The 10550-nt window shown below is 45.1% G+C and overlaps 2 protein-coding genes across 17 annotated transcripts in view; both read right to left on the bottom strand.

Moving 5' to 3' along the window:
- Window positions 1–1564: 1564 nt before the first annotated feature.
- LOC135093948 (basic proline-rich protein-like) lies at window positions 1565–3091 on the bottom strand. Its single transcript, XM_063993627.1, has one exon. The coding sequence runs from the start codon at window positions 3089–3091 to the stop codon at window positions 1565–1567; it is 1527 nt and encodes a 508-aa protein (XP_063849697.1).
- Window positions 3092–3216: 125 nt separating this feature from the next.
- LOC135094066 (SWI/SNF-related matrix-associated actin-dependent regulator of chromatin subfamily E member 1-like) overlaps window positions 3217–10550 on the bottom strand; it is a 34922-nt gene continuing 27588 nt past the window's right edge. For all 16 annotated transcript variants that reach the window (XM_063993827.1, XM_063993825.1, XM_063993830.1 and 13 more), the window contains 3 exons: window positions 10193–10449; window positions 9753–9798; window positions 3217–3384 (listed from right to left, as the gene is read on the bottom strand). In XM_063993827.1, coding sequence (XP_063849897.1) covers window positions 3217–3384; window positions 9753–9798; window positions 10193–10449 — 471 coding nt within the window. The remainder of the gene's footprint in view (window positions 3385–9752; window positions 9799–10192; window positions 10450–10550) is intronic.

The raw sequence follows: 10550 nt of genomic DNA, 5'->3' as shown, positions 1-10550 counted from the left end.
TTTGAATTTTTTTTTTCACTAGATAATTTCCTGTTCTCTTTCTTACAGAACTTAATACAAAACTCCATTAATTTCCTAATATACTAAAGAATAAGGTCTGTCTTTTGAAACCCTTATTTTTTATTTTCAGTAGATTACTTTCTAAACCACAGAGATGGCCAGTCATGTTCTCATTTGTGTTTTTTCTCTCCATGTGCTGAATCCTCATTAAACTCACACTGGAATCATCAAAACATTCTTGAAAGCCAGCAACTTCCACTAGAGCCAGCTAAGTATTACTAGAATCATAAAAAAATGCTCTTGCAAACCCCAATTAAATTCCACTAACACCTGTTAAGAAAGTAAAGGAGATAAGGTGCCAAAATATTTGAGAATGTGGCCCCAAAACTACATGTGAAATATTTTGTCCCTAGCTGTTCTGATAACTTAGGCTAGTATTCAGAAATGCCTTGCTTTCTCGCCACGACTATTTTCCAAGGCCACAGAAATGACTGGCCGGGTTTTCAAGAGTGTTTCTCTCATAGATAACGTAGATATCTTGTTCATCTGTCACAAGAACCATAAAAACACCCTTGAAAACCTGTGTACCTTCAAGTAGAGCCTTTTTGAAATTAGTGGAGGTCATTAAATTCAAGCTTCTCCACACAACTGCTGTCAATGTGATTCCTCCTCCTCCTCCTCCTCTACTGAATAAGGAATAATGGGAGAGACTTATGCAATAATTGATAAAGAGGAAGAGGAGGAGGTAAGGCATCATTGTAGGCAGTGGTGGAGGGAATATAGGTTACTCTCTCCTATTGCTACAAATTCTATAACATACAGTTCCATTTATTATGTGAAATTATCTCAAACTGTGAATTGCTGAAGAGATAGATAATGTGTGCAGTGACAGTTCATGTGATGCAAATGAAGGTCTGGCTCACGGTCAAAATCATAATACAGAAACTCAATCATGTACACTAAATCCCCCAGATGACCACCGACCAGTGAGAAGTAATACACATCCCGGTGCTTCCTTGCTGAGGCAGTCTGACCGGCCACAACCACTCACCACAGGCCTGCCCCTCTGGCCTCTCTAAAGTTCATCAGGACTGGACACACATGCATTCACCATCCTGTGGGCTGAGTCACTGCATGGACACAGCACGGTGGACAATGGTGTTTTGTGAACACGCCCTCCAACACTCATGTGTTGTCCTGTCTGGCATGACATCCAATACTGACCCATTACCTGGCAATCACTAAGGGTTGGCTAGCAGTGGCTACCAGTGCTGCGGCTCATCTCAGGGCCGGCCACCGGTGCAACTCGTGCCTGCTGCTGCCCTGACAGCCTCACACCTCAGCCTGTGTGACTGGCTGTGACCAGTCAGCAACAATCAAAACTGGTGGCAGTGACACAGCACAGCTGCCACAGCAAAATGTCTTCACAGGACAATTCCCCAAGACTTAATTCAGCTGCAGAACACAAGAGTCAGATGCTCCTCCTCCTCCTCAGGGTGGTGGTGCTTCCCAGCCAGCACCGCACAGGCCAGCTGCTGCACCAGCCAGGGGGGATCCCCACCACTTATGAGGGGGGGTGCTGGGGCTGGGGAGGTGCAGGGGAGTTAGGGGTGGGCTGGCCACCCATCACTGGCACCATGGGGGCTCCCTGGGGAGGGGCAGAGGGCATGGCACCATGAGGGGCTGCTGAGGGCATCATGTTGCCATAGGGAGGACCCTGAGGGGGCATGTTGCCTTGGGGAGGGTGGGGGACCATGGGGGGCTGGGCTGAGTGTGGGGGCATGGAGTGGGGAGGCATGGGGCCGGGCACGGAGTGGCCTGGGGTGCCGTGAGGGGCCATGGAGGTTGGGGGGTGAGGGGCCATGGCAGATTGGGCTGTGTGGGGGGCCATGGGGCTGGCAGGCAGGCCAGGGCCACCGTGAGGCGGGTGTCCACCACCACCGTGAGGGGCCACAGGGCCACCACTACCAGCATGGGGAGGCATATGGCCACCAGCAGTGTGGGGGGGCATATGACCACCAGCAGTGTGAGGGGGCATGTGGCCAGCCACTGTGTGTGGGGGCATGTGGCCAGGTGTACTATGAGAAGGCACAAGGCCAGGAGTACTGTGTGCAGGCATGTGGCCTGGGGTGCTGTGAGGGGGCATGTGGCCTGGGGCAGTGTGAGGGGGCATGTGGCCTGAGGCAGTGTTTGTGGGCACTCCAGGGGCAGCATGAGGAGGCATGCCCGGGGCAGAGTGCGGCATGTGGCCAGGGGGCAGGTGGGCTGCAGCACTGTGAGGGGCCATGTGGGGCGGCATGGGGCCCGGGGTGTGGGCAGCCATGGACACCTGTCCGGGGGCAGGCTGGCCCACCATCTGGCCCTGAGGAGGGTGTTGGGCCATGGGTCCAGGGCCACTGTGTGGGGCCATGGGGGGTGGGGTAGGCTGCTGTGGAGCCATTGGGGGCTGGGAAGGGTGGGGAGGCATGGGGCTGTGGGGTGGGTGTGGCGGCATGGGGCTGTGGGGTGGGTGTGGCGGCATGGGGCTATGGGGTGGGTGTGGCGGCATGGGGCTGTGGGGTGGGTGTGGCTGCATGGGGCTGTGGGGTGGGTGGGGGGACATGGGGCCCTGGTTGGAGGGAGGGGCCACCAGGCCGGCAGGGGCAGGGCTTGGGGGCAGGTGGGGTGGCATGGGGCTGCCGGGGGCTGAGTTAGGGTGAGCCACTGGCCCTGGGGCAGAAGTGGGGGGGGCAGGGCCAGCAGTGGGGGAGTAGCTCTGGGGCATGTGTGGTGCTGGGGTGTGAGGAGGAGGCCCCTGGCTGGTGGGGGGTGGCGTGGTGCCCAGGGTGGGGGTGTGGGCTGTCACAGAGCCTGGCATGGGGTGTGGCGGAGCAGCACCACCCGGAGCGCTGGTGTGGCCGCCTGCTGAAGCACTGGGGGGCGCTGTGGGGCCAGGGACTGGGGGCTGGTGGGGCTGTGGGGCAGGAGGCAGGGAGGCTGGGGTAGAGGTTGGGGGCATTTGACCAGCTGGGGTTTGAGTTGGGGCATCATGGGGGGTGGGAGCAGCACTCTGGGAGGTGGGGGCTGGCTGTTGTGGGGCCTGTGGGGCCATGGTGGTGGGTGGGTACTGCTGGGGCACCGTGGGGGCTGCAGCAGGGGCAGGAGGGGTCGGGGTTGGGGTGGTGGTGGGGGTGGGAGTGGGAGTGGAGAGAGCAGCAGCGGCGGAGGTGGGTCCATTCACTGCTGGAGTGGAGGTGCTTGGGGGGGCGGCGGTGGCGGTGGTGGTGGTGGTGGTGATGGAGGCTGATGTGGTTGAGGTGGTGGCGGTGGAGGAGGAGGTGGTGGTGGAGGAGGAGGTGGTGGTGGTGGTGGTGGTGTTGGCGGCTGGTGTGGTGCTCGGGACAGCTAAAGCAGAAGGTCACAGTTAGCACTAGAGGTGGAGACACACATGCCACGACACATCCCAGATATGCACACTAGTTCACCACAGACAACCATCACACGGCCACAGGGTCACATCACCTCATCATAGGTCACCTCGCTTCATCACGGGTCACCATCGCCCTGTACTACTTTGCCGAGCCCCAATATAACTTGTGATTGTGATACCTAGGATAGTATTTTGAAACGCCCTGCTCTCTCATCACGACTATTTTCAAAGGCCATAGAGATGATTAGCCGGGCTCTCAAGACTATTTCTCCTGTTCATAATGTAGAAATGTTGCTAATTTGCTACTAGAACTGTAAACACACTCTCGGAAACCTGTGTAACTTCAATTATAGCCTTTGGTAAGTTGTTTAAGTTATCTCCAGAGTGTTTCAAGAGTTCATGATGTAGAAATCTTGTTAATCTGTCACTAGAATTGTAAATACACCCTTGGAAACCTGTGTAACTTCAATTGGAGCCTTTGGTAAGTTGTCTCAAGAGTTTCTCTGGTTCATATTGTAGAAATGTTGCTAATCTGTCACTAGAACTGTAAACACACCCTCGGAAACTAGTTCAATTAGAGCCTTTGTTAAATTGTGTTTCTCCTGTTTTTAATGTTGTTGTTAATCTGTCACTAGAACTGTAAAATGACCCTTCAAGACCTGCATCATTTCCACTATGGCCTTTGAAAAGTAGAGGTGTGACACAGGAATGTTACAGAATATCATCCCTTACCGGCACCAGCCACTAGTTACAATGGTGCTTAGTGAAACGGTACAGCATGAGGTCACAGCACCACAGGATGAGGTCACCACATAATGGGTCACACCATCACAACACAGCACATGCATCATGACATAATCAAATAGATACACAATACCATAACAATAATAATAATAATAATAATAATAATAATAATAATAATAATAATAATAATAATAATAGATGAATAGATGGATAGATACACAGACACATACATGTATACAGCAATATGCTACATAATAATATACATATATACAAAACTGAAATACTAAGAACCAAACAGTAATATCAATAATAATAATAATGATAATAATAATAATAATAATAATAATAATAATAATAATAATAATAATAATAATAATTACCCACAGATCTAAAAGAAATCACCCTGGAAAAGAAATCTAAATAACATTAATAATCATTACCCACAAATAAGGAAGCTGAAAAGCCGAACAAAATTAATCCACACACACGCACACACACACACACACACACACACACACACACACACACACACACACACACACACACACACACACAAATAAAATAAAACAAAAACTGATAAAAAAAATAATTCCCACAAAACAACTATAATAATAATAATAATAATAATAATAATAGTAATAATAATAATAAGCTGAAGGCTAAAGGAATGTTCTCCTCTACATCAAAAGGAACCACTGACCAAGCTTAAACATTACTTCTATATCTACAACTTCTACTAACTATGAATAAGGAACAAGGGGTGGGAAGGGTGTTGGGGGAGAAGGGAGGGGGGAGAGAATGAATGGAAGGATGGGGGAGTATGAATGGGGGAGAGAGGTGTGGAGTTGATGAGAGTGTGTGCGTATGCGTGTGTGTGTTTGTTTGTATGTGTATTTGTGATAGGCCTAAAAAGGTATCTGATTTTTTTTTGTATGTTCTTTCTTGTATGGAAATATTTATATAAAGAAAATGGTGTTAGAGAGAGAGAGAGAGAGAGAGAGAGAGAGAGAGAGAGAGAGAGGAGAGAGAGAGAGAGAGAGAGAGAGAGAGAGAGAGAGAGAGAGAGAGAGAGAGAGAGAGAGAGAGAGAGAGAGAGAGAGAGAGAGAGCAAATATCACAATAAGAAGCAAGAACAAAACGTATCAAATGAGGAAACTGTGATGGTGTTTTGTCAATGAATACTGATCCCACAACTGCCACCAATGTATAATAATAGGTGAGTGTATGCGTTCGTGTCTTTATTTAGTTGTATACAGGATCTGAGCTACACTCCTATGATGCTGTGTCTCTATTTTGTAATGTTCTCTCAGCTGATATACATTCCTTGCTTCTATCCCCTCTTCTAATCTGTATATCTGTTTTTTGGCTTTTTTTTTTTTTTCTTGCTAAACTTTCCCATAAATATTTCTTGTATCTGAAATTGTGTGGTGGGTATTTTGCTTTGCCAGCTTATAAAAAGAAACAAATATGCTATCCTGTTATATAGACAGACAGAATTATGTGTATGTCTGTATGTGTGTGAGAGGGTGGGACATTGCAAGGGAATGGCAGAGATGCACAAAAGACTAAATTAAGTACAGTATGCAGCCAGTCACAGGTACATAAGTAACTGTTTCACTGTTAGAAAGTTCCCAAGGCAGCCAAGACCCAAATATTCTGTAGCCTTCCCCTCACAACACACAGATACACGCAGCAATGCTCCGATGTGACAGGAAGGGCGAGGACGAGAGGGAAAAACAGAGGGAGAGAAAGAGAGAGAGACAGAGAGAGAGGGGCAGTCTATTAAGTGTTGGTTTTCTAAATATTAGTGGTTTTAAGAAATATTTGCTATTTTTTGAGCATATTAGAGAGTATTAGCTCAAACAATTGTTACTATGAAAAATCTGAATATGTGTGTCTGTTTCAATGTTCTATTTTAAGCTTGCCTGTTGATCTGTCAAGCTTATCTCACCTCCTGCCTTCCTTGAATACCTAAACACAAGAACCAGATTAAGGATTGAATATGTCTGTGTTCAGTGTTCTATTTTAAGCTTGTCTGTCAGTGTCTAGTTTATGTCTAGTTTATCTCAGGTGAACACAAGAACCAGATTAAGAAATGAATATGCCTGTTCAGTGTCTATTCTAAGCTTGTCTGTCAATCTGTTTAGTTTATCTCACCTAAACACAAGAACTGGATTAAGAACATAACAGTCTTCAGTGACATTAAGTGCATGAGTGCCACTGATGTTCGGCTACAATAATCACATCACCACCACCACCACCACCACCTCTCAGACCACCACACAGCCACACAACACTGCAGCACTACCAGGGGAGGGACAGAACAAATCACAGCCAGGTCACTACAGGGGGGACAGACACAGCGCAGTCCTAACATGCAACAGAACAGCACGTGCAGCATATTAACAGCGGATCTCAACAGGATGGGGACAAGGAGGAGGATGGGTGAAGTAATGTCTGATCAGAAATAGCACTTACTTTCGCATTTCACTTGGCCTTGCAGTGAGAAAAATCTTTAGTGCGCTGGCATCACCACGCACCGTTAAAGATTATGGAAGAAATAGACACTTGCTAAGGAGGATACATGTGAGAGGTATTGCCTGCTAATTCTTCTAAACCTGTGTCTTCGATGTGAGTGTCATCTCTCTCTCTCTCTCTCTCTCTCTCTCTCTCTCTCTCTCTCTCTTCATCGTCAAACATTATGGAAGGAATGGACACTTGCTAAGGAGGTTAAATGTTAAAGGTATTGCCAGTTGCTCCTTCCTAACCTGTGTCTTTAATGTGTCTTGCTTCTCTCTCTCATCATCGTTGAAGATTATGGAAGGAACAGACTCTTGCTAAGGAGGGTTAATTTAAGAGGTATTGCCAGTTGCTCCTTACTAACCTGTCTTTCACTCCTAAATTGCTTTTTCGGTACATCATAATTACTAATCTGACATCTTTCCTTGTTCTATGTCCACCTGCAATGTTTAAAACAGGATAGAAATTGCAAAATCTATTCTTTTAAACCCTCTACATACTTCTGGCAATGTTGTTTTGTATTGCAGTGAATGGGTTGGTGTGAATGTCTTGTCCTCTTGTCTTCTCCCTGACCAGCCTCTGTCATTTATGTGTGTGACAGAGTTGATTTCAAGCCTGTTTTCTCAAGTCTAACCCCTCACAAGCACTATTTTCAAGGACATACAGATCAATTAAATTCTCAAGCATGTTTTCCCTACTTTTCAAGCCTCCAGACACACAATATTTCACATTTTTAAGGCTGTTTTCTGACCCGTTACTCTCACAACAACTATTTTCAAAGGCCAGAGATTAATTAAATTCTCAAGCCAACCTCCCTGTTTTATTATTGTTTTCTCAGACACACACACAAACACACATCACCTTTACTTTCAAATTCTAAGCACATTATCTCTCTCCATTTAATTTTTACTGATCTATATTTCTTTCTATCAATTCTCGTGTTCTGTGAGACTGTCGGCAGATCAGAGGGACTGAGAGGAAGGGGGAGAGGCTTAGGTACCATGGGAGGTTATAGGGTTTCTGACCTGGACTGTACAAGTGTGGGAAAGGTGCTGTGGTGGTGGTGGTGGTGGTCAGGGGGATGACAGGGGTGGTTCAGACTGTGTTAGGTCAGTTCTGTTGGGGGCAGGCAGTCCACAGGGGAGACACAAATAGAGGGAAGTTATTCAGGAAACTTAGAAGGTTAAAATTAATGGAAAAAAAAAGAGTACAGTGCATGATTTTTTAGTTAAATGGAGGGAAGTCATTTAGAAAACACTGGAAAAGGTTAGAATCAATGAAAAAAAAAAAAAAACATCTGCATGGAAATAATTTAGGAAACATAAGAAAAGGTTATAAACTAATGAAAAAACAAAGAAAAAAATAAATACAGAGAATGATTTTGAGAGAAGTGGAGGGAAATAAACTTGGGAAACTGAAAAAAAAAAGTTTAAAATTAATGGAAAGATAAATATAATGCATGAGAGAGAGAGAGATGAGAGAGAGAGAGAGAGAGAGAGAGAGAGAGAGAGAGAGAGAGAGAGAGAGAGAGAGAGAGAGAGAGAGAGAGAGAGAGAGAGAGAGAGGGAGAGAGAGAGAGAGAGAGAGAGAGAGAGAGAGAGAGAGAGTCTAAAAACAAAAACATAAGAAAAGCATAAAACAATATACATATAAAAAAAAAAAAAAAAAAATGATAAAAACCCAAAGAAAAAAAGAGAGAAAAAAGTAAAAACTGCACAATTTTCAGGCAGAACAATAAGTAGCATCAACAACAAACAAACAAACAAACAAACAAACAAACAAACAGACAAGTAAAAGGATTCCTAAACCACAGATTAGACTGAAAAGAAGAAAATCAATACAGTATTTCATTTCCTTCCTGGCTTGTGTGTATGTATGAGAGAGAGAGAGAGAGAGAGAGAGAGAGAGAGAGAGAGAGAGAGAGAGAGAGAGAGAGAGTGAGAGAGAGAGAGAGAGAGAGAGAGAGAGAGAGAGAGAGAGAGAGAGAGAGAGAGAGAGAGAGAGAGAGAGAGAGAGAGAGAGAGAGAGAGAAGCAATTCCCCAATCTTGCCTGCCACCTACAGACTGCCACCTCTCCAGTACTGTTTACTAAGGGAAAATAAGAGGTGGAGGAGGGTAAGGGTTGTCTGGTGGCTGTGAATGTGATAATGAAAATGCAGTTTGTGTGATGTGATGGTGGTAAGGGGTAAGTGCATTGGTAGTGAAGATGGTGATAAATGTGATTGTGAATGAGAGGATGATAACTGGGAGGAGGGTGAATGAAAAATGGTAATAAATGAAGTGAATGAAAGATGATAAATGGAGAGAGAGTGAAAGATTGTGATAAATGGAGAGATTAGGAATGAAAGGGGAGAATAATTGGATAGTGAATGAGACAGGATGATAAATGGAGAGTGAAAGATTGTGATAAATGGAGAGATTAGGAATGAAAGAGGAGAATAACTGGAAAGATGGTGGATGAGAAAGGATGATAAATGGTGAGTGAAAGATTGTGATAAATGGAGAGATTAGGAATGAAAGAGGAGAATAACTGGAAAGACAGTGGATGAGACAGGATGATAAATGGAGTAAGAGTGAAAGATTGTGATAAATGGAGAGATTAGGAATGAAAGAGGGGAATAATTGGAATGATAGTGGAGAGAGGATGATAAATAAACATAAATAAAAGATAAACAAAGATAATGAATGACAGAATATAAGTAATGGAATAATAGTAAATGCAAGATAAATATGAAGGACAGTGAATGAAAAAAACAATAATAAATGGAGAAATAGTCAATAAAACATGACAAATGAAAAGAATAAAGAAAAAAAATGAAGAAAAAATGTAATAATAATGGATGAAAGATGATAAACAAGACAGTGAAAGAAAAACAACAACCAAAATGAAGAAACAGTGAATAAAAGATGATAAATAGAAGGACAGAGATATTTGAGTGATGTGGGGGGCATGGGTGCGGAAGGGGACGGGCCAGGATGTGGAGGGAAGGGAAGGACGAGTAAAGGATGGGTCTGGGAGGTGTTAGGGTAGATTAGGGTTAGGTTAGGGTGACTTAAGGTAGGTGTCTCGCTGTCTCACCTTCCTGCTTGCTGCTCTCTGCTTCTGCGTTTGATTCACTCCCTTCCTGCAGAGAGAGAGAGAGAGAGGGAGAGGTGTTAGATTAGCAAGGTAATGGGTTTTGAAATGTGTGGCTAAACAAATGCTGCTTAACCTTACCTAAGTTTTCAAGGTTTAAGAGAGAGAAAAGTAAGTGTTTCATCAGCAAGTTAATTGTGGTTTTAAAAATGTGTGGTTTTTCTAAACAGGTTCAACTTAACCTAAGTTTTCAAGGTGTTTTCATGTCTGTAGTGATGGTTTAATAACAATGCAATATCGAGACGAAAAAATACCTAGCATCTCACACACACTAAATAAATAAATAAATAAATAAATAAATAAATAAATAAATAAGTAAACAAACAAATAAACAAATAAACAAATAAATAATTAAAAGGCAAAATCAGTGAAACAAAGCTTACCTGAGGGAGGGCAGGTGAGGGTGTGGCTTCAACAGGTGTGGCGGTGTTGAGGGGCACTGGGCCAGCTGCCTCGGTGCCCTCCTCCCTTGGCTGGGCTGGTGTGGCGGGGGCTGTGGTCTGGGGGGAGGAGGTGGAGGTGGGGCGGGGGGCAGGCCCTGGGCGGTGCGTTGCCGTTCCTCAGCCTCGCGCCGCAGTACCTCCTTCTGTCTCTCCACCATTAGTGTAAAGGAAGTCTCATCCAGTTTGGGGGCCATTGCCTGTGGAGGGGTGCGGGGAGATGGAGGGAGGGGTGTATGTGAAGTTGTTTTGTTCACTTATCTATCTATTTATCTGATTCGTTCGTTTATTGCTGTATGCA

Source organism: Scylla paramamosain, chromosome 44, assembly GCF_035594125.1.
Source record: "Scylla paramamosain isolate STU-SP2022 chromosome 44, ASM3559412v1, whole genome shotgun sequence".
NCBI lineage: Eukaryota > Metazoa > Arthropoda > Malacostraca > Decapoda > Portunidae > Scylla > Scylla paramamosain.
Note: the sequence above shows the minus strand (reverse complement) of the source record. Positions and strands in the feature narration are given on the sequence as shown.

What these genes read in the sequence shown, in the direction of transcription:
- LOC135093948 (XM_063993627.1), bottom strand. Translation starts at nt 3,091, where the DNA reads ATGGCCCCACAGGCCCCACAACAGCCAGCCCCCACCTCCCAGAGTGCT.